At 57.2% G+C, this 21,118-nt stretch overlaps 2 protein-coding genes across 6 annotated transcripts; one reads left to right on the top strand and one right to left on the bottom strand.

Annotated features, from left to right (window-relative positions):
• Window positions 1-891: 891 nt before the first annotated feature.
• On the bottom strand, window positions 892-14,659 carry Sppl2b (signal peptide peptidase like 2B). 4 transcript variants are annotated; one of them, XM_041669143.1, is made up of 15 exons: window positions 14,524-14,658; window positions 8,403-8,522; window positions 7,209-7,391; window positions 6,766-6,855; window positions 6,447-6,586; window positions 6,226-6,368; window positions 6,019-6,115; window positions 5,449-5,565; window positions 4,375-4,456; window positions 4,139-4,213; window positions 4,007-4,069; window positions 3,813-3,912; window positions 3,492-3,569; window positions 2,942-3,102; window positions 892-2,296 (listed from the first exon to the last, which is right to left on the bottom strand). In XM_041669143.1, exons 1-15 carry the CDS (start codon window positions 14,569-14,571, stop codon window positions 2,048-2,050), a joined length of 1,746 nt encoding a protein of 581 aa, XP_041525077.1. In that variant the 5' UTR covers window positions 14,572-14,658; the 3' UTR covers window positions 892-2,047. The 4 variants fall into 4 exon arrangements, with proteins under 4 accessions (XP_041525077.1, XP_041525078.1, XP_041525079.1 ...); XM_041669144.1 differs by having other exon boundaries at window positions 6,226-6,365; window positions 14,524-14,657; XM_041669145.1 differs by having other exon boundaries at window positions 2,172-2,296; window positions 2,888-3,102; window positions 14,524-14,659.
• A 24-nt stretch (window positions 14,660-14,683) lies between these two features.
• On the top strand, window positions 14,684-17,358 carry Lsm7 (LSM7 homolog, U6 small nuclear RNA and mRNA degradation associated). 2 transcript variants are annotated; one of them, XM_041669148.1, is made up of 4 exons: window positions 14,684-14,731; window positions 15,244-15,337; window positions 16,463-16,534; window positions 17,101-17,358. In XM_041669148.1, the coding sequence occupies exons 1-4, from the start codon at window positions 14,726-14,728 to the stop codon at window positions 17,241-17,243; spliced, it is 315 nt and encodes a 104-aa protein (XP_041525082.1). In that variant the 5' UTR covers window positions 14,684-14,725; the 3' UTR covers window positions 17,244-17,358. The 2 variants fall into 2 exon arrangements, with proteins under 2 accessions (XP_041525082.1, XP_041525083.1); XM_041669149.1 differs by having other exon boundaries at window positions 14,689-14,731; window positions 15,247-15,337.
• Window positions 17,359-21,118: the final 3,760 nt, after the last annotated feature.

The raw sequence follows: 21,118 nt of genomic DNA, 5'->3' as shown, positions 1-21,118 counted from the left end.
TCAATTCCCAGCAACCATATGGTGGCTCACAACCATCTGTAATGAGGTCTGGCGCCCTCCTCTGGTGTACAGACATACATGGAGGCAGAATGTTGTATACATAATAAATAAATAAATCTTTAAAAAAACATTTTAATTATGGCCATTGTGACATCGGTCTTTAATCCCAGCACTCTGAAGGCAGATCCCAAGTGAGTTCAAGGCCAGCCTGATCTACAAAGTAAGTTCCAGAACAGCCATGGCTATTACAAAAAGAAGCCCCCCCCAAAAAAAACCCACAAAAATAAATGAAAAAAAGTACGTAAATGAATGAATAAATTTAATATTTAAGTTGTGTGTGCATGTCCGTGTGCAGGTTCCTCCAGAACTGCTTTCAGGCCATGCTGAGCCACATGCGTGCTGGTGACCCACCCAGACCCCCAGGAAGAGCTGGGAGTACTCCTAACTCCAGCCTCTAGGACTGTGTCCTTCTTTCTGTGTATTTTTTCTTTTTTAGGACAAGCTCTAACTCTAATACCCTGGCTGGACTGGAACCTGACAGACAGATGAGGCTGGCCCTGAACTCCTGATGCTCCTGCCTCTGCTGCCCGCCCAGCTAGGACTGTGCAGCTGGGCAGGGCAGCTCACTAGGAGTTTGGGGACCACACACATCTGGTTCCCACACAGCTAAGGCACGCCCTTCTTGCAAAGGGAACCAGGGCATCATGGGAACAAAGAGTGAGGAGAGTTGGACCATGGGTTCTGGCCATTCCACGCCTCTGTCAGGAGTGAGGAGAGTTGGACCATGGAGGTTCTGGCCATTCCATGCCCGTCAGGACCCAATGCTACTCGGGAATCTAAAGCAGGGCACTCAAGTGTCCAGGTTAGACCTCGCAGAATAGGAGGCCAAGGTGAGTATGAAAAGCTGTTTAATCCCCTGACAACCTAAAGTCAGGGCCCTCAGGTAGCACTGCCCAAAGCCCCTCTAACCAACTCAGAGACGGAAGAACTGTTTGGAAACCCAGTACAAAATGGCTTAAGTTAAGGCGTAGTCCAAGTGGCAGAAGCAGGTGGCTGGGCCCCCACGTTCATGCCTCTGTGCACTCTGGTAGGACAGGGGTGCCTTGGGAGATTCTTCCTCCCTCCCTCTTTCGGTCCCTCCCTCCCTCTGTCCCTCCCCAAAGCTCCAGGAGGACTGCCCAGGTGCTGCTGCCTGTCACCCTTTCCATGCAAGTGAGTGGACACAGGTCCCAGGCTCCATCGCGACATGCAGCATGTGCGGTAGCTCCCTGTAGGCAGACCGTGGTGGGGTCATGTGCGGTAGCTCCCTGCAGGCAGACCGTGGTGGGGTCATGTGCGGTCACTCCCTGCAGGCAGACTGTGGTGGGGTCCAGAGCCTGGCTGGTGAGGTAGAGGACAAATGCCTGGTCCAGAAGCCACTGTCGGGGCAGGGGCCGTGCGTGGCAGGGGCCATGACATGGAAGACTTGCAGGCCTGAGCTGGGGCTATTTGCTGGGGATGTGGACCATTTGGGCCTGGCCGGGCCCCACTATGCCACAAACTGCAGAACCTGGGGCAGGAGCCATTTACTGCTTGGAGCGATGAGCAGCATTCTCAACTCCATCTCGGCACGGACCTCCCGATGGCGTGTGGACTCCTCGTGCTGACCCAGGCCCTTGAGGTGTCTACATCTAGGCCCCATGCTGCTCCCAACACAGGAACCTGCGTGACAAGGATGTCGCTCCTGCCCCACAGAGCTCTGCCCTGTGGAAGGCGCAGCCGGCTGGCCGCAGGGTGAGTGCTGGCGAAGCACCAGAGGCGCAGCCTTGCATGGAGAGGGGGGCAAGCAAAGCTCACAGCCTGGTGCGAAGCAGAGCTGGGCGCCGGGCGCAGCTGTGGTAGGAAGACAAGCGCGAGGCCTCAGAGGGCTGAGCACCATGTTAAGGAGGGCACAGTGCAGGTCTGCCGCCCAGGAGGGTGGCAGCTGTCTGTTCCCTGCACGTCCCCGGTGGCCTGCATCTGTATGGCATGGAAGGCTGCAAGGGCCCAGCTCGTGCGCCTCCTCTTCCTAGGCCGAAGTCCCTGGCTGCACCACAGAGCTGGGCTGGACCTGGTCCCCATTTGTGGGGCTGGAAGTGCTAGCCATGGGGCTATGGTGATCCCCGGCAGAGTCTGCAACTCCTGCCTCCTCAGGCAGGGCTGCCTCCTCAGTGGGCAGGGGTCTCTTGGCTAGGTCTTCACCTGCAGGCTGCTGGGAGAGGGGGGCATCTGAGTCCGTGGGAGGTGCTGGAGCCCATGAGGTCTGAGGTACATCCTTCTGTAGAGAGGAGGAAGCTGTGATGCTGGGACCTCAATGGGGTGGAACCCAACACAAATACAGGATGCTTAGAGCACGCACCACCCAGCACCACCCAGCACACAGGCTGCAGGAGCCCAGTCCTGGGAGAGGCCGTGTGGGACCCTGCTCTCCTGCACCTTTCGCCTCCCTGACGCTCCTCCAGAGCCCAAGAGCAAGCTCACTCACTCCTATAGCCTGAGCATAAAGCTGGCCCTGGGCAGATCCCTGCCCACCCCAGCAGCTGCCTCAGTAACACCAAGGAAGTCCTGGGACACAGGGCCCACAGGAAGATGCATCCAAGAAGCAAGGCTCCTTTTGGGGAGCCACACGTCATCCACTGTCTGAGGCAGGGGCACCTCTCATTCCCTTACAGTCCTGCACTGTACCCCTCCACACTCTGGCTGGAACAGGGCCATGGGGGGAGGGCTTTGGCAAAGCAGCAGGAGTGTTCACAGCCTCAGGTCATACTCAGTGGGTCCCCACAGGGAACCACAAGCCCAAAGTGTGACCTTCCAGAAGCAAGGGGCCCGGGCCAGGGGCTCAGTGGGAGCACAGGAGGTTGAACTCAACTTGACCTGGTGGCCTTAGGGGTTATCACCGCAGTCATAGCAAACCGGTATTCACCGCAAAGCCGCTGCCCGTCCAGAAGGCACCCAGTTCCCGGCGCCACAGTGCCACGGTGCAGCTGGTCATCAATGTGCAGGGGACCAGGTAGAGCAGTGCGGGCTGGCCACGCTGCATGAGGACAAGCGCCACGAATGTCACCAGGAGACCCAGGCCGTAGGCTGCAGGAACACAGTGTCAGACAATGGCAGGGGCCACTGTGAACGATGGAGGGGACCAAGGACAGGGTTCAGGAAAGCATGAACTGTGGTAGCAGAGGCAGGAGGATTGCAAACTCCAGGCCAGCTGAGCAACATGAAGCACAGAAAGAGAGAGCCACAGGACTGTGCAGGTTGGGGAGGAAGACAGGAGGCCGTAGGAGCCTGTGTGGAAAGGTGCTACCACTAGCCCGGGGAACCTGGGTCAAGCACATGCCAGGCACCCGACTACTCATGCCTAGCCCTACTGAGTAGCATTTAAAATCAGCATGGGAGCAGAGGCACATGGGACTGGGGGCCTGTGGTGAGAGACAAAAGGCAGAGAAGGACAGGACAGCAGCACCGTCACCTACCAATGGTACAGGCCACGAAGTAGATCCTGGAAGACTGCACCTGGATGTCGAACCTGTGGCAGTAAGCCACCAGCAGCCCTGGGGTGCAGAGTCACCAAAGCTATGGCACAGCCATGGGAGCCCAGTGTGACAGGATGGCTACAGGGTTAATAAGGACCTGGAGGGTCCTGCCATGGTGTGGGGAGCACTTGGCAGGCGTGGCCACACAGCCATGCATCACCCAGGAGGCCATCTTGCTCCCAAACCCTTCCTGAACTCCAGGCATGGGCACCACGCCCCACAGCCCACCTGCTAGCCCCACCCCATGCGCTCAGTCCACACCTGGCACCAAGATGTCTCCAAAGCCCAGGAGGGAGAAGGGTCGGTCACACAGGGACAGTGGTGAGGTGTTCAGCCTGGGCACCTTCAGCACCATGGGCAGCTGGGGAGAAAGCAGGGCTTATGCTGGGGGCCAATGGCCACCACCCCTGCTGGGCTCTTTCTTAGTCTATGGCCCACATGGGGGAGCAGCGTACCTTCTCGTGAGTGGATGAGTTCGAGGGCCCAGTGGCCACCTCCACCATGATGCTGTTCCCACTCTGCACAAGACAGGCCTGTCAGCCAGGGTGGGGGTGGGGTGAGCAGCTGGGAGGGCAGAGGGGACCTACCTTGGTCAGAAAGGGGGTGATGAAGACAAAAAAGACATCGTAGATGAAGAGCACCAGCAGCAGCAGCGTGCAGGCCTGCAAAAGCCAGGGGCTGCATCCATGACCTGTGCCAGGACCAGTGCCCAACGAGGGGAGGGGCTCCTGTGCTCAGAGCCCAGCACCCTGGACCCATGCCTCCGCACCCAATCCTCAGACCTCCACCTGGGACTGCCTGCCATGCTCCCTGGCAGCCTCACCTTGAAGGTGGGCAGGCGGATGGTCTTCAGCATGTACAGGCAGAAGGCGATGCCCAGGATGTCCTGCAGGACCCAGGCCCACCTGGGAGAAAAGCGGTCAACAACTCGGAGCTCTGCCCGCCTCATCCTACATCAGGTGGCCACCGCGGGCCTGACATCAAACCACGAGCTGCACCCACCCCGCCCACAGTGGGCCTCAGACCCCAGAAGTGGCAGCATCATCAAGCGGTAGCAGGGCCCTGAAGCAAGGTCCATGCACTGGTCCCAAACAGATGTGGTGTGGGCTCCAGGTGAGTGCGAGGCAGAGGGATGGCTCCCGTACCATCTCAACTTTTCCAGACACACAGAGTAGAATTCAGGAGTCAGGACTGCACAGGTCGGGCTGTGCAGTCAGAGGACAGCAGGAGCTGCTGCTACAGCGACACAGCTCTACCGTTCCCCACACCACTGCAGCCACCGTGGGGATGTGTGCGGACAGCAGGGACAGGCGAGATCAGAGCCCCCGTCTCTCACACACATGACTTGGAGTACCCGCTCCTTCCCTACTGATGTCTGCTAGAGCACCGAGCTGCATGGAGGCCAGGGTGCCCGGATGCCCGGGGAGAGGCCTGGGCTGAGTCAGATTGGGGCCAGTGATGACTAGGAGCCAGGTGGGGACAGGCAGGCTGTCCTCTGGGCCACGGCGCCAGGCCTCTGCCTTAAAGGGGAGTGTACATGCATAAGAACCCTGTGGGAATTCAGTACAGGAGAAAATGGGGCCTCCCATCACCATGAGGGCAGATGGCAAGTGGCACCCAGGTATCAGGTGCTGCCTAAGCCTACACCAAGACAGTGGGTGACAAACAGTGGCTCTTGTCCAGCATGTCCCCTTCCCTGCTGAGGAGCTGAACGGAGGATGGCCAGCACCCTTATCTAGATTCCAATCAGGGTATGGGCTCTGGGCCAGGTCTGAATGAAATGGGAGACAGGGAGGTGGCAGCTGTGGTGTGCAGCCCTCCAGAGAGGTAGCAGTGGGCCAGGTGGGGCAGCGGGGGCACCCAAGGACAGCAGGGCCTAGAACACGGTAGCACTTACTGGTCCTCATTGCGGAAGATACCCCACACAACGGTGACAGTGACACAGAAGAGTGCCAGCAGCAGCATGCGGGCCTGGGGGCGCTTGTGGAAGTATGGCAGGTTGTTGTCGGGGACCCTGGAGGGGACCACCCGTCAGTGTCCCTCCTTTCCACATCGCCCTGAGCCATGGCTCCTGGCTTGTGCCTACCAGCCTCTCCTATCCTGGAGCAGAGACCCCTGACTGTGGCTGGGTTTCATTCTCATCGGCCAGGCCCCTCTGGTTTCCGGATAGCAGCCCCCAAAGGGTCCCCATCCTGTTACTGCTGGCCTGCAGTGCCCGGGGTCCTCATGTGGCCCACGTGGCTCTGAGCAGCAGTCAGTCCCCTGGGACCCCAGGGCTGGGAGACCCTTGGGGCTGCGGTGTTCTCACCACCCTTCCTATCTCCCCCTCACAGTCACCTCACTCCCTGGGCCCCAAGCCATGGCTCAGCTGGACAGGAAGAGGCACAGTGCACCCGCATGGTGAGCTCTTAGGGGGCATCTGCGGTCTCTCTGAATGTGCCAGCAGGAGAGGGATGGAAGGGCTCACCTGCAGGTGCAGAAGGGCAGCTTGCGCACACAGGGTGCCAAGCAGCTGTAGAGACCGGTGGAGGAGGCCAAACAAAAGATGCCGATGATCACATAGACTGTGGGACAGGGCAGGGTGGGGCCGGAAGGGGAAGAAGTCAGGAGAGCAGCTATGGGGGAGAGGCTCTGGCTGGGTGGGAGGGGCTCTGGCAGAGGGCGGGCAGCACACCCAGGTGGTCGTAGAAGTAGTAGAGCAGCACCAGCATGACGCAACACATGACGACAAACACGCAGATCATGACGGGCGTCACGTCCACCGCCTCGTCCTCCTGCTTTTCAGGCCCATCGTCTCGCTTATGCTTCATGTACCTTCTTAGAAAACCTTGGGGTCACCCAGGATCCGATCCCGGCCGCTCAGCCCCACCCACAGGGCCTGTAGTTAGCACTCACTTCTTCACGTCGCGGCTGCCAGCCCAGTAGCCACCGAGGGCGACGGTGCCCACGGCCATGACGAAGATGATAACCATGTTGTAGTCCATCGCTGGCTCGCCCGGCGCATACAGTGCCACCATCACCGCTCGGCCGAAGCGCTGTCCCCAAGAGGAGAGTGGACTCAGGGCGTGGAGCGCACTATGCCCAGCTTTACTCAGGACCCCATCTTGAACCAATACTTAGAACCAAGACCCTGAACCTGAACCTACAGCACCTACTCCTAGGACCCAGGGCGCAGACTCCAAGCCCTACTCACCTGCCATGCCCTGGTACCTACCCTGAAGATGTCTCGCAGGTCCCTGTGACTAAGCAGGGCCACGGGGATGCTTATTTCCTCATATTGTGTCTTGTTGCCTCCTGGAGGGACCTGCAGCAGACGAGAGACACAGGATCATATGGCCTTCTGGCAGGACAATGGCAATCCTCTTCCCAGAATCCCTTGTGCCCAGCTCTGCACCGGAGTGTGTGTGCAGGAGCGCAGGAAGGCCTGGAGTTCAGGTTGGCAGTGCCAAGCATCAAGCCCTGGGACTCATGGGTTCGGAAGGAGGGCAGGGTCTGGAGGCTCCTCTGAACTGGCCCAGCATGGTGGCCACTCTAAGGGTCCCCAACCCATTAGCTACTGGCCAGATCACAACTCACAAGCGAGGCCTCTAGAACTCAGTGCTAGGCTCCCGGACACTGTACCACCACCCCACAGGTGACGGGGATGGGGCACCCTACCAGCTTCTCCTTGCTGACAATCAGCAGCGCATGCGCCCCACTGCCCTGAGCCAGCCGCACTTTCTCGTAGAAGGTACAGTTGCCCCGGGCCACCAGCGCAATCTGGTTGGTGAGGTCTTCCACAGGAAGGTCAAGGTAGGAGCACAGCTGAGTTGAGCTTAAGTCTCGAAGCTTCAAAAGAGACTGCAGCAGGGGATGACATCAGGACCCCCAGTCCCACAGAAAACAGGGGGGAACACACGCTCATTATCCCTACAGGCTTCTTTTTTTTGTTTTTTTGTTGTTTTTTTCGAGACAGGGTTTCTCTGTGGCTTTGGAGCCTGTCCTAGAACTAGCTCTGTAGACCAGGCTGGTCTCGAACTCACAGAGATCCACCTGTCTCTGCCTCCCAAGTGCTGGGATTAAAGGCGTGCGCCACCATCGCCCGGCTCCTACAGGCTTCTTGAGGACCCTGTGAGGGACGCGTCCACACAGCATGCAAAGCCAGGAACCTGGGCCTGACAAAGCCCTCACCACACACAATGCATAGCCTCCAAATGCCTAGCAAGTGTCCTGGCCTCAGTGCTGGTCACAATGGCATGAGCATCACTCAAGGCTGAAAAGGCATGCGGGAACACCATGGGAAGAGGCATGCTGACCACGGTGGGCATGCGGGAACACCATGGGAAGAGGCATGCTGACCACGGTGGGCATGCGGGAACACCATGGGAAGAGGCATGCTGACCACGGTGGGCATGCGGGAACACCATGGGAAGAGGCATGCTGACCACGGTGGGCATGCGGGAACACCATGGGAAGAGGCATGCTGACCACGGTGGGCATGCGGGAACACCATGGGAAGAGGCAAGCTGACCACGGTGGGCATGCGGGAACACTATGGGAAGAGGCATGCTGACTGACAGCATGACTTTGGGCCTAGAGGCTGGGGCCACTCACACACACGCACAAAGTACACAGAAGTTCATGCACACACCATTAAGTGTAGATGTGATGGGGCGAAGGGGCCTACTTGGAGGACAGGCATCACCCTGGAACTAGCATTGGGGCACAAGTAGACATGGGGCCCTGCCTGACCAGGCTTCCCACAGCTCTCAGGCAGCATGAGAACCCAGGCTGGGGAGGTCCAGGTGAGTGGCAGGAGGTAGACTGCAGGACCCTTGTTGTCAGCAGGTCACAGGCACATGCACCACTCACCACTTTGCTGAGGTCGCGCGGCAGGTGGGCCCACTGCGGGTTGTAGAGGATGCAATAGTCCTTGCCCCGGATGCCACCGTTCTGGGAGACCACGCGCAGCAGGCCGAACTCACAGGCCACCTGAAATGACAAGGCAGGGTCAGAACACCCAGGGCAGAGGCAAGCACACCTCAGAAAGGGGTGCCCATGCCCTAGTCTTGGTGAAGACACCAGTGAGGAGGGCAGACAAGGACTGGGCACCTTCCTGAGCAAGGCATGCTGGGGCGCAGGCCTGTTATCCTGCACTCAGGGGGCCGAGGCAGGAGGATAGCCATGAGCTGGAAGCCAGCCTGGACTATAGGCACCCTGTCTCAATGAAGGGTGAGCTCCCTCCCTTCTGTCCTCCTGATGCTGGCCATGTCCCCAAGTGCAGCATGTCACAGAACGGTTCTACGGAAGGGACCTCTGAAGTAGGGAGCCACAGGGAGGTGGCCAATTCCAGAGCCGGCCATGTGGCCCCAGCACTTCATAGTGCCGTGGGGTGGTCTTTCTGTGCACTGGGAATAAGTATTGCTTCCGTTGGTTAATAATAAAAGGGCAAGGCAGGATACGGCTAGGTGGAGCAATCAAATTCAGTCACCAGAGGAAAAGACGCATTGGAGCATTGGTAAAGGCATGAGACACATGGAAAACTTAGGTTAATAACAAGAGCTAGTTAGCAATAAACTTGAGTTGTTCAGCCAGGCATTTGTAACTAATTGTAACTGCCTCTGAGTGATTCTTGAGAAGCAGCTGGGGGACAGGAAACCTCTGCTCACACACAGGTGCCCTGCAGCCCTCTCCTGCTCCCATCCACTTCCCCAGCTTCCAGTGATCAGCACCTATAACGATCACCTCCACCTGTCCCTAGGCTTGCTATTGGGGATGCACAGGGCCCCAAGGAAGCAGGCATCTCTCTGGGCTGCAGTAGAGATGGGGGAATCCCAGTAGAGAAGCAATGGCTGCTTGTATGCCCTAGACCCCCAGGCATGGTCTTAAGCTGGGTATGCCCTCGAAACCACACCTGGAGTTAAGGATGCACGCAACCCATAAGAGTAGCATATGGCATGGGATCAAAGGCGGCTGCAGTCAGCTGTTTGTCCAGAAGGAGGCCAATGCCCTGAGTAAGGCAGGAGTGGGGGAAGGGGAGAGCCTGGGCTAAGGAGTGCTTCCCAGGCTCCAAAGACGCAAACTCGTGGGAAGAAGCAGACAGTGGAGGGACGGGGGCTAGGAAAAAATGAGTGACGACACCCCAGGTCCACCCTTAACAGAGCATGTGGGGCTAGGCATGGTGGAACATGCCCTTACGCCCACCACTTGAGGTAGTGGCCAGCCTGGTCTACACAGGGAGTCCCACCATGGAGCCTGAGTGGGTCCAGGCTGGCCCGGCAGTCTCACAGCTGCAGCGCCAGGAATGAAGAGAAAGAGGCTCATGGGAACGACTGGGGTGGACGGCTGCACAGGCTGTCCCCATCCATGCTGCCGCACCCAGCCTTTCCCTCCTCAGGGGTCACCAGCTCTGAGCTTGGACCTGGCCAGTGTTTCCTGTTGATATCCTTCTAGCCACCCAAGCCCAGCTGGGAGAGAGTGAGCTCAGGCCCTGGGACCCACAGAGTAGGGGAGATGAGACTCCACGAGTCACAGCATGTGCGTGCAAACACACACCCAAACACAACAGGAATGTCCAAAAAAAAAAAGGAGTTTCAGGGGGCTGAGAAATGGCTCAGTGGTTAAGAGCACTGACTGCTCTTCCAGCAGACCCAGGTTCGATTCTCAGCACCCACATGGCAGCTCACAACTGTATGAAAATCCAGTTGCAGGGGATCTGACACCTTCACACCAATGCACATAAAATAAAGATAAATAAATCATAAAAAAAAATTTAAAAAGGAATTTTATCACATAATGCTAACCTTTCAGAGTCTGACAGAGTCCCACAGATCTGAAAAAGCACGCACAATAAAGTGTTATCACCACTGTGGCTGCTCTCACGCCACAGCGGGTCCTTGATGCCAGCAATGCTACAAACCGGCTGCAGAAGACAGAGACGTCAGGCTGGGGCTGGGGTGGCAGCCCACTCCCTGGGAGCTGGCTGAGGGGAAGACTTACCTCCCTGTGTACCACACTACAACACTCCATGGGGGCCAGGCTGGCACAGCAATGACAGGACTCTCGCAGGTGCCAACTTCAGGTTGGCGGTGCGCTGCCTACTTGTGCTGGGAGATCACAGTCCGCAGCAGGGACACAGCTGCTATTGTAGGCAGGGTGTCATGGCGCCCGGGATGATGTCAGATTCTTTGTAGCTGAGGATCGCCCTAACTTCTGATCTGACCTCCCGAGTGCTGGGACAACAAGCACATACCTGGCTTTGCGGTGCCAGAGACGAGATGTAGTCAGGGCTCTGTGCACACTGCGGTTCTGGGGAATGTCTGCAGAGTGCCCGTCAGGACACACACTGCGGTTCTGGGGAATGTCTGCGGAGTGCCCGTCAGGACACACACTGCGGTTCTGGGGAATGTCTGCGGAGTGCCCGTCAGGACGCCTTCTACACATCTGCGCTTCCATCTAAGGATCATGGCAGCTGGAGGTCTGGTCAGCCACAGAGGGAAACCAGCCAGGCTCCTGAGGAGAGCTGACCATGGCTGTGGCACAGTGGACCAATGGTCAGCCTTTACTGGAGAAAACACCACATTTAGCTCCTAGGGCTCAGGGCGTGTCACGGAAGAGGAAAGAGTGGAGGGTCTTGAGGTGTCTGAGGCTGGAACTCCGCCATAACTTTCCTAAATTCAGGGAGCGTAAGCTCACAGACCCGCTGCCAAGGCCACACACAGTACTTGCTGGGGGTAGACAGCCAGCCCAGTGCCACCAAGCCTGTCAAGAGTCAGCTTCTCAGTGACGAGCACCCCCACATCCTAAGGGCTCCCCACGAGTCCACTGCTTCACTACACTCAACCTGGGTGGAGTCATTTCTGTCGTTGGGTGATATATCTGGGGCACAGAGATTTGGTTTCTATCTCCCCACCAAGTCACTTAGCACCTGGGCTCTCAGAGCTCACTCCTCCTGGTGGCAGACTCCTCAGGGAGAGACTGGATGTCGCCAGAGGACCTGCCGTGAAAGCAGACGAGGAGCCAGGCTGGCCTCAAGTCATGGGTGGACAGTAGTTTGCAGCAGGACTGGCAGGGTCTGCACTAGGATGCCTGGGCCTCTCACACAGGCCTGGCCTGCCCCCTTTTAACTCAGCCTACACCCTGCAAGAGGCCCTGACCTCTAGGGAGCAGCATGGGGAAGCCCAGGCTGCCTCAGCCCTGGCTCCTGGAGGCCCTAGACAGAGGGCAAGCAGCGTGGGCCTTGTTTCCAAGCCAGCACCGTGGGGGCTAGTGTTGTCATCTCAGGAGAGCTGTGTCCTTGGCATCAACTGCCCACCCGTGGTCCCCACAATATCATCTCTGCTTCTCCAGGCTGCTGGGTGTGTCCAGCTCAGGGGAGGGAAGGGACAGAGAGCAGCAGAGTCCAGACTCCTCCTGCCATCTATGCTCAGAAAGCTGCATCGGCACACAGTAAGTCCATTCCTGTGTGGCAGCCACGGTTCCTCCCCGTCCCCGCAGCAGGGCAGCTGTGAGAGGGGCCAGCAGAGCCCTGCTCTGTGGGCTTGGGACGGGACTGTCTGTGAAAAGTGGCTTTTGTGAAAACCGGTGATCGAGAGAACTGCCTCTCCTCACAGCGGCCATTTATGACCACAAAGGCGCATTCATGGTCACCCGCTCCACAGCGCACAGGGCAACCTTTCTACTCCACCAGCACAGGAACAACATGGTGGCTCTTCTAAGAACCAGTTCCTAAGGCTCCGTGTCCCAGTGACACCTGAGTGCCGAAGCCCCGACAGCAAGTTTACTTAGAGACATCTGGGCACCATGAGCCCACCTCAGAGCGGGGGTCAACCAAGACAACGAGGAGTAGAACATCGGGGGCCTCAGGACACCAGAGGCCTGATGGGGAGCCGGGAGTGGGGCTCAGGGACAACAGAGCCTGCCACAGCGCCATGTAGTCTGTCTGCACACTCCTCTCCTGGTAATGGAGAGAGGGTATAACTGGGGACATCTGGTCTTTGAGTCAGAGTCACAAAACAGCAGGGGTCCAAGCCTGCCACCAAGCCACCTCCTGCTCAGAGAGCCAGCTTCACGACTGGCATCGGGAGCAAGCTGTTGTTACCTAGCCAAGAATGCCACCTCTGCCTGTTCCCCACCAAGATGTGGGAATGGCAGGGACAGCTGCTTTTGAGCAGGATAAAGTCCAGGTGACACCCATCGCCTGCCCAGGTAAAGTCCGCAGGTACACAGGTTCACTGTCCCAGGCCCCAGGCCCTTCTGCTCCACTGTCTCCAACCTTGAGAGGAAAGCTGGCCTCACCCTTTTGTCTAAACAGCTCCTCTGGGGGGAAGCACTCCCCAGGTGACAACTCCGGCTCATCCCCAGGGAAAATGCTATTTCTCACAGCCTGGCCAGCATCTGCTGCCCGCAGCACCCTTCCTTGCCCACCCCTGGCAAACTATTCACCCTTCAGAAGCTCCCAGTGTCACTGCGCCTGAAAAGCCCTCCATTGGGGAGAAGAGATCAGAAAGAAAGCAAGACTGGCCAAGGCAGGTCCAGTCATGGAGTCAAAGACAAGACGGGAAAAAGTAGAAAAGCCGCAGTGGGCATCACCTGCCCAAAGAGGGCTATTTCCAGAGGCAGGCCAGTTGCAGGCCCATACAATGTCTGGCGCTCTGAGGCACAACTGCCATTCCACACAGGTGGCTGCCCGGCTCTTTACAGTAAACAACCTGAGCGGCCTGAGCAATAGGCCAGAGTAAGCTAATGTCCTTCTGCTCCTTGCCTGGGGAAGAGGTGTTTTCAGGAGGCACACAGACAAAGACGTGACCTAAGTCACACACACCCCCCCCCCCAGAAAACAATTGCCAATGAAGTTTTTTGTTAAGCTTCCTGCTCAGTTTACCTTGATATAAAAGCTGTTTGGAAAATAAACGCAGGTGATTTCAGGATCTGAATTATCTCTGAAACTCCGGATACTGTGTGAATTGGAATTGTGTCTTCATTTATTCCCACGCCTCCACTCTGGTACAAGAAATGATTTATGTCTGGGCTGGTCCCTGACACCAGGAAAACATGGCACAGAGTCCCTGGACCACTGGCAGGACGCAGCAAGCCCTGACACACTTTCCAAAGCTCATGTCCAGCCAAGAGCTGGATGTGGGGATAGAACTGGCCAAAGGGAGATGTGGGCCCCATGGTGGAGCAGCTAGGAACCAGAGGCCTGGGGAATGCTTTAACTTCTTAGCCAATCATGGAAGGCTGGGGAGGCTGAGGCAGTTACAAGCCCAAAGCTAGCCTGGGCTATAAGGGGAGACTTGTCATAAAATTTTGTAATCTCAAAAAAAAAAAAAGGAAAGAAAGAAGAACTTAAAGAAACAACCCCAGAGTCCACGAGAGAAGAGGAACATATAGTATAATGTGCACTTAGGACAGTAGCACAGGCTACCCTGCGGGTCGTCCCCAATAGAACCCTGGAGCTGCCTCGTGTGCCTGAGGCTACAGCCCTCAAAGATCCACTGGGACTGGAGGCTGATGCCACAGCGACAAACACAAGGAATCTAACAAGCCAGGGGTGTGACACAGAGCTGTCATCCCGGCGCTCGGGATACTGAGTTCCAGGCTACAGTGAGTGCAAGGACAGCATGCCACCGCATCTCAGAAAGAAAGCACACCAAAAGCCAGGCTCCGGCCGAGGCTCATCCAGCGCACAACCTCAAGTCCCCACAGGTACCCCACGTTTTGCACTGACCCAGAGATGAGGACCCCCCCCGCCCAAGGTCACGGAGCAGAAGCCGGGGCACAGGGCTGCCAGCACCGGAGGAGGAGCGCGGGGACTCGCCCCATTCTACAGAAGGGGAAACTGAGGTTGGCAGGGGGCGGCGGTGGCAGTTGGGGCCCCGGGGCGCAGGGCGGGCTAAGCCCGGCCGGAAGTGTGCGGTGGCGAGAACAAGGGGACGACAGCAAGGTCACGGTCGCGAGTGGCGCGGCCGAGCCGACCCGCCGCAGCGCTCACCTGGGCCGCGAGCAGCAGCAGGGCCGCGGCCAGCCGCGCCGCCGCCATTTCCGCCGGTTCCACCGCACCTCTAGGCGGAAGGTTTCCCGGCAACGCCTTCGGGGCCGCGCGACGCGCAGGCGCCGACCCTGCGCGTGCGAGGACTGTCCCCTCGCGGTAAGGGGCGGGGCGGCGCCTGCGTAGAGCGGCGCGCGGCGGCAAGATGGCGGTGAGCGTAGCTGGATCGCGGGGGTAGCAGGGATCCGTGCACGAGGGATTGTGGAAGCGAGAGCCGGGAACACAGGAGGACCGATGAGAGGGCGGCGGACGCCCGAAGACGGACAGGGCGACAAGGACGCGGAGGAATGGGAATTACGTGGGATTGCAGACCGGACGACATGGGGATAACAGACCGAGCGTCGTGGGGATGCTGACGGGGGACATGGGGTGCAGACATGGAACATGAGATAACAGACCAAGCGTCGTGGGGATGCTGACGGGGGACATGGGATAACAGGCTGGGCGATATGTGGATGCAGACGTGGGCGGACTTGGGGATAGAGACAAGAGATGCAGACTCAGGGATGTGGAATTTAGGTAGGGGAAATGGGACATGGAAATGAGGGTGCATACGGGATTATGGAAGCTGTGGGGTGGTGGAAAGGAAGCCCTGGGTGCCAGGTCCAGGCAACAGAGATGTGGGAAGACTGCACCTCACTCTTGAACCCCGCCACTCTCCAGCAGGACAAAGAGAAAAAGAAGAAAGAAAGCATCTTGGACTTGTCTAAGTACATTGACAAGACCATCCGAGTGAAGTTCCAGGGTGGCCGGGAAGGTGAGTAGGTACAGCAGGCCCCTAAGATAGAATCAGTGTTGGCAAGCAAGGGAAGCCACACAGGGCAGACATTTTAACTCTTTTTTTTTTTTTTTTTTTTTTTGGTTTTTCGAGACAGGGTTTCTCTGTGGTTTTTTTTTTTTTAAATATTTATTTATTTATTTATTTATTTATTATGTATACAACATTCTGCCTTGATGTATGCCCGCACGCCAGAGCAGGGCACCAGATCTCAGTACAGATGGTTGTGAGCCACCATGTGGTTGCTGGGAATTGAACTCAGGACCTCTGGAAGAGCAGCCAGTACTCTTAACCTCTGAGCCATCTCTCCAGCCCTTCTCTGTGGTTTTGGAGCCTGTCCTGGAACTAGCTCTCGTAGACCAGGCTGGTCTCGAACTCACAGAGATCCGCCTGCCTCTGCCTCCCGAGTGCTGGGATTAAAGGCGTGCGCCACCACCGCCCGGCGACATTTTAACTCTTAACAAGGACTAAGCTTGGGCCACCCTGTAACATTGAGAGGTACCAGTCTGCCCCAATTGCGGGTTGGGAAACAGTCCCAGGGAAAGAGCCAGGTGGGGTAGCACCCAGACCATCATTGGTGATCCTTGTAGAAAGAGGAAGGAGTCCCTCCAAGAGCCTGGAGGTAGCAGCGACTCAAGAGGTTTCCAGTAGCAGGGGCATCAAAAGTTCCAGGCCAGTCTGAGCTGTGTATCAAGGCCCTGTCTTCCTGAAAATCAACTGGGTCGGAGGCTGTAGCTGAGCAGGTAGAGCACTGCTATAGTTGCCGTGGCACCAGGCGTGGTTGTGCAAGCCCTACTATTCCAACGCTAGGGAGTAAAGGGAGTTCAGGCTGTTTTTAGGCTACCCTGCGCAAATGAGACCCCCCCCCTCAAAAAAAATGAAATAAATATTGACACTTGACCCACCATGAACTCACTATCTGTGGCTCCTTCCACACTGAAAAGAAGAGGGTTGGAGTCACAGTCATCAGGCCACCACACAGGGACACATCTCCCCATGAGTTCTGTAGTGGCAGCTGTCTTTGAAGTGTCCCTATGCCTGGGTCTGCAGTGGAGGAAAGTGACAGCATCCTTCCCCATCTCTCTCCTCCCCATACTTCTCAAGCCAGCGGGATCCTGAAAGGGTTTGACCCACTGCTCAACCTGGTGCTGGACGGAACCATTGAGTACATGCGAGGTGAGCTTCTGTGGTTGCTGCAGGGATGCCACCAAGCCCTGCTCCTACCTCACACCTGTGGGATCACATTGCAGCAGGTGGTGACCTAAGGTTTCGGTCCCTCCCTGACTACCAGAGAGGTCACAAGCCTGCCATGATGGCCCCAGGCTTGAGACTTCAGCTCATTCCCATCAGCCGTCCTCTGGACTGTTAGCCTGTGTCAGTGGCTCCAGGGCCCATAAGATCTCCACTTTCTCCAGAACAATGGCTGCAGTGCTCGCAGAGTGCCCTCTCCCCAGCACCCATGACACTTTCTAACTGCGGTCTCCACCTCCTGTCCACACCCTCCCGGGCATTTGCATACTCTGCAGAGCACCCCTTGGTGTTCATGGGGTGATCATCTGCCCTTTAGGGTTCTTGTAGAATTCCAGGTGTCCATGTCCACAGTGAGCTCTGAGAGCCAAGCGCCCGGGTACTGTCTGTCCCTAAAGAGAGCTGTGTGAAACAGGATGGCCCCTCTGAGGTCCTGGTTGTGGCGTAGTAGGTGGAAGGACACCCTTCAGTTCCTCTTGCCTGTCACCCCCCAGACCCCGATGACCAGTACAAGCTGACGGAGGACACACGGCAGCTGGGACTCGTGGTGTGCCGCGGCACCTCGGTGGTGCTTATCTGCCCCCAGGACGGCATGGAGGCCATCCCCAACCCGTTCGTGCAGCAGCAGGATGCTTAGCAAGCGCAGGCAGCCTCACCCTGGGGCCCGCCCTTCCTGTGTGAGCTTCCGTTTGGTGTTTCAGTTTCTGTTTTTCTATTTTGTTTTTTAATAAAATTGCCGACTTGAGCATCCACATCTCCTACCCCTTCCGCTTTGTCACTTTGGTCTTCTGAGAAGCCAGGGGTTGGGTGGAGGACCATGTGCAGGGCAGAACACAGCACAACCCAAGACCAGCAAAGGGACTGGAGAAGCCTGGGTTTCTGAGGACACCTCCGCCAGCCTCATTTCACAGCCTTCTCTGATCCTTCCCCGCCCAGGGCAACAGAGGACCTGACACAGGAGGCTCATGGGGAGATGGAGGAGCAGCTGCTGAGCTCAATGGCTGGCAGTGAGCTCAGGGCCCTGGAAGGGACCAGGGCAGGTTCCACCTCAGGCAGACCAGCAGACTGCCCTGCAACTGGCATAAGGCAACCATAAATTAGCCCTCAGCCCTCATAGTCCCTTCTCATCACCCGAGCTGGAGCCCACGTCACAATCCCCAGAGACAATCAGCCATTCTTAAGTTTGGGGAGCCCAGGCAGCGGAAGCCTGGCTCCCTGAAGATGTGACCCAAGGCCAGAGTCAGCCATGGTCCCACTTCTCAGGGGTAAAAACAAGCCAGCCAGCCAGCCCTGCTTAGTGCCTCTGGAAGCGGTGAAGGAAATTACGTCAGTGCTGCTGGCCCTCCCCTAAGCTTCCCCAAAGTCAGCAAGCCTTGTCCCTGACACCCCTCGAAACAGCCACCTGTGCTCCACATGGCACTGGGGAGAAGAAGCCCACTCCCCCCACCCCTGCCGAGCTGTAGTCTTGAGAGAGTGTGGACCAGCAGCCCTGCCTGGCCACAAACAGCCCTGTGAGCTGGCCCTGGAGTTAGCGCTCAGAAACTGACATGCGATCAGTCACTTCACCTGAGAGCTGACTGGGCTGCCCCTCAGAGGCCGACCTGCACAAAGTGGGGTGTCCCCCACGAGTTCCCAGGCTACTTTCCGTTACAGACCTCATCCTGCAAGCGGTACCTGGGTCCTGACTGCCCTACACCACAGAAGTATGGTGGACTTCATGCCGGAAACAGTCTAGCTAGCAGAGGAACTCAGAGTCCCCTGCTGCCAGAGGGCCTGTAAGCCGCAACCCTGGATGTGTGTGGGTGGGGGAGACGGGGAGGGGGGGGGGCTGGCCTAGCACCTGTTGCCTGGGAAGCGCAGGCTACCTCCTCGGGGCCAGCAAGGCTAAGGCAAGGAGAGGTGGTTCATACCTATTAGTCCCGCCCCACCCGATGGCCCTGCCCACATCTATGAACAAGACTCGCCTCAATGGCACAAAAACAGAGCCAGTGAGAGGGAGGGGCCAGGAAAGGCCCTTGCCTTCAAGCCTGGTCCCCAGAACCTCCAGAGGGAGAAAACAACTGCAAGTTGCCCTCTGACCTCCAGACACACGCCATGGCACTTGTCCCCACATACCGGGTGGTGGTGGCGCAGGCCTTTCTCAGTACTCAGGAGACAGAAGCAGGAGGTTCTCTGTGAGTTTGAGGCTAAGTCAGGCTTTAAAGCTACGCAGAGAAACCCTGTCTGGAAAAAAAAAAAAAACAAGAAGGAAGAAAAACACAGTGGACAGCCTAGGTGAGATTTTCCACACACTCACCTGAAATAACAAGGGGCTTCATGTTACTATGTTTGGGAATGTTTGTTATGAAAGACCCTACAGACCCCCTCCTCAAAACCCGCAGCTAGCATGCTCCCGGGGGAACGTCCTGTTTGCTTAAAAAAAAATTCTCCGGATCAGCAGCCAGCCTGCTCCCTTAAGAACATCCCATGTGCCTGAGAGAGCAGGAGATAGAGATAGGAAGACTGCAAGGCAAGATGTCAATAAGATAGGATATCAACAAAGCAGGTTAGCTGTAAGATAGGAACAGGATGACTGTTGCCAGGCATCCATGCTGAGAAAGGAAACCATTCATGCCCCCGCCTCATTCCGATAACCACGCTTTTGCTTCTGTAAGCTTGCTTTTGCTCTCCCCTATAAAAAGACCTCCCCCCAGTCTGCAGGTGAGCAAGTCCTACGAAAGACTTGCTGCCCACAGGTACCTGTGTTTCCTCAATAAACCTCTTGCTAATTGCATCCTGTGGCCTGGTCTCGGAGTGTGCTGGTCCTGGGGTCTTCATCAGAGAGGAAAGGTCCTGTCTGAGGGTCTTTCAGTTACACAGTGTAACATCACAGAAACTTGCTGACACAGCCCTGGAACAATTGCAGAGTGAAGACTCACGTACACAGTATGTTTTGAAGAATCCTATTTGTGTTGAGTATTTTGATTTTTTTGTTGTTGTTGTTGTTTTTTTTTTTTTTTTTTTTTTTTGAGACAGGGTTTCTCTGTGTTGCCCTGCCTATCCTGGAACTCACTCTGTAGCCCAGGCTGGTCTTGACTCACAGAGAATCACCTGCCTCTGCCTCCTGAGTGCTGGGATCAAAGGTGTGCCCCACCGCTGCCCCTGATTTTTATTTTAAACGCTGTTTTGCATCTGGGTGACTGTCACAAAGTCAAAAGGGTGACTATGTCCGTAGAGTCCCTTGCCACCTTAGCGTGGGAGAAAATGGTCTAAGAATTTGGGGAGTCAAATCCAACTCTGGGTGTTTTAATATTTTAAAAAGGAGAAATTTAATATTTAATGTTTTCCCTTAATATTACACTGAAGATTTAATATTTCAGTAGGAGTCGGAGGGGAGAAAGGCAGACATGGACGGGGAGAGACGGAGCTTTAGAGAGATGAAGAGGTTGAGGGGGCGGGGACAGCAGGAGTAACCTGGCCACCAGCCACCCTGACACAGGATCCCTGCCTCCCGCCCCTCCACCGCTGCTCACCACGCCGACCAGCCGGCCCCTCACCCCGGCCCAGATCCCGCGCTTCCAGCTTCCCAGCCTGGGCCAGCGCAGCCCTGGGGGCTGCAGCCGGGGGCTCCGGCCATCTGCGCAGGGACCCGGCCTGTTGCACGTGCCCGTGCTCACCACGGCCTTCGGCTTCCAGGTCTTCGCGGAGAGGCCGCGTGTCTTGTGCCAAGAGGCCCCTCTCTGGGAGACCTTGCCTGGAGCCCCTGCGGATGGGGAACGGACCCCAGATCGGCAGGACATCCCTGAGACACCACCTCCTGGCAGCTTCCAGAAGCTTCCGAAAGTGGACCAGATCCTCTGGGTACTGAGGTCAACAGCAGCTCTGCCCCTCCCCCACCCCTCCACCCTTTGCTTTAGTCCCAGTTCCGCATTTTGACGACGCAGCCGAGGCCCACAGAGGGGAAGGAAGTTCCACAGGGTCCCACAGGTTGCTCAGATGCCCGTCCCTCTCTATTCTCCCTCTCCTCTGTAGCATCGAGCCCTTTTCTAACCACCCCATCCTCATGGTGCCACGATGGGAGGGGCGTCCGAGTGTAAAGGGCCTGGTGCTGTAGCTGGAAGGCAGGGTGCTTGCCTACGTGCCTCTGGCTCCGGGGTCCATTCCCGTCCCCACAAAAACAGCCTGTGCTAGTGTAGTCCTGTCTTTGCTGCACTGGGGGCGTGGAGGCAGGGGGATTAGAAGTTCAAGGTTGTCCCTGGCTTCAAGGGGGGGGGGGGGGTCAAGGACGTGGGAACCAGGGAAAAGAAACATCTCTCTCACTTGACAGGTTCATCCCAGACAGCCAAAGGGGGGCCGGAATGGCTCTGCTTAGAGCGGGACATTTAGTCACCCAGTCCCAACCAGCCTGCTCCTGAGACTGCTGCTCTCTGCTCAGACCACTGGACAGATGAGGCCTGAGCCTACCTGATGGAGAGAGGAGGATTCCTACAGGATCGATCCCGGGGCTGGTGGCAGCTGGAGAGCCCCGCCCCC

This window comes from Microtus oregoni, unplaced genomic scaffold (assembly GCF_018167655.1).
Source record: "Microtus oregoni isolate MIOR12 unplaced genomic scaffold, Mior012 000019F_ref0000042, whole genome shotgun sequence".
Lineage (NCBI taxonomy): Eukaryota > Metazoa > Chordata > Mammalia > Rodentia > Cricetidae > Microtus > Microtus oregoni.
Note: the sequence above shows the minus strand (reverse complement) of the source record. Positions and strands in the feature narration are given on the sequence as shown.

What these genes read in the sequence shown, in the direction of transcription:
- Lsm7 (XM_041669148.1), top strand. An exon ending in GTTCCAGGGTGGCCGGGAAG is followed by an intron (nt 15,338 to 16,462) that starts GTGAGTAGGTAC and finishes ATACTTCTCAAG; the next exon opens with CCAGCGGGATCCTGAAAGGG. An exon ending in AACCATTGAGTACATGCGAG is followed by an intron (nt 16,535 to 17,100) that starts GTGAGCTTCTGT and finishes GTCACCCCCCAG; the next exon opens with ACCCCGATGACCAGTACAAG.
- Sppl2b (XM_041669143.1), bottom strand. Translation starts at nt 14,571, where the DNA reads ATGGCGGCGGCGCGGCTGGCCGCGGCCCTGCTGCTGCTCGCGGCCCAG. An exon ending in CGCGCGACCTCAGCAAAGTG is followed by an intron (nt 7,392 to 8,402) that starts GTGAGTGGTGCA and finishes CCCCTGCTGCAG; the next exon opens with TCTCTTTTGAAGCTTCGAGA. An exon ending in TCACCCCCTTTCTGACCAAG is followed by an intron (nt 4,070 to 4,138) that starts GTAGGTCCCCTC and finishes TGTCTTGTGCAG; the next exon opens with AGTGGGAACAGCATCATGGT.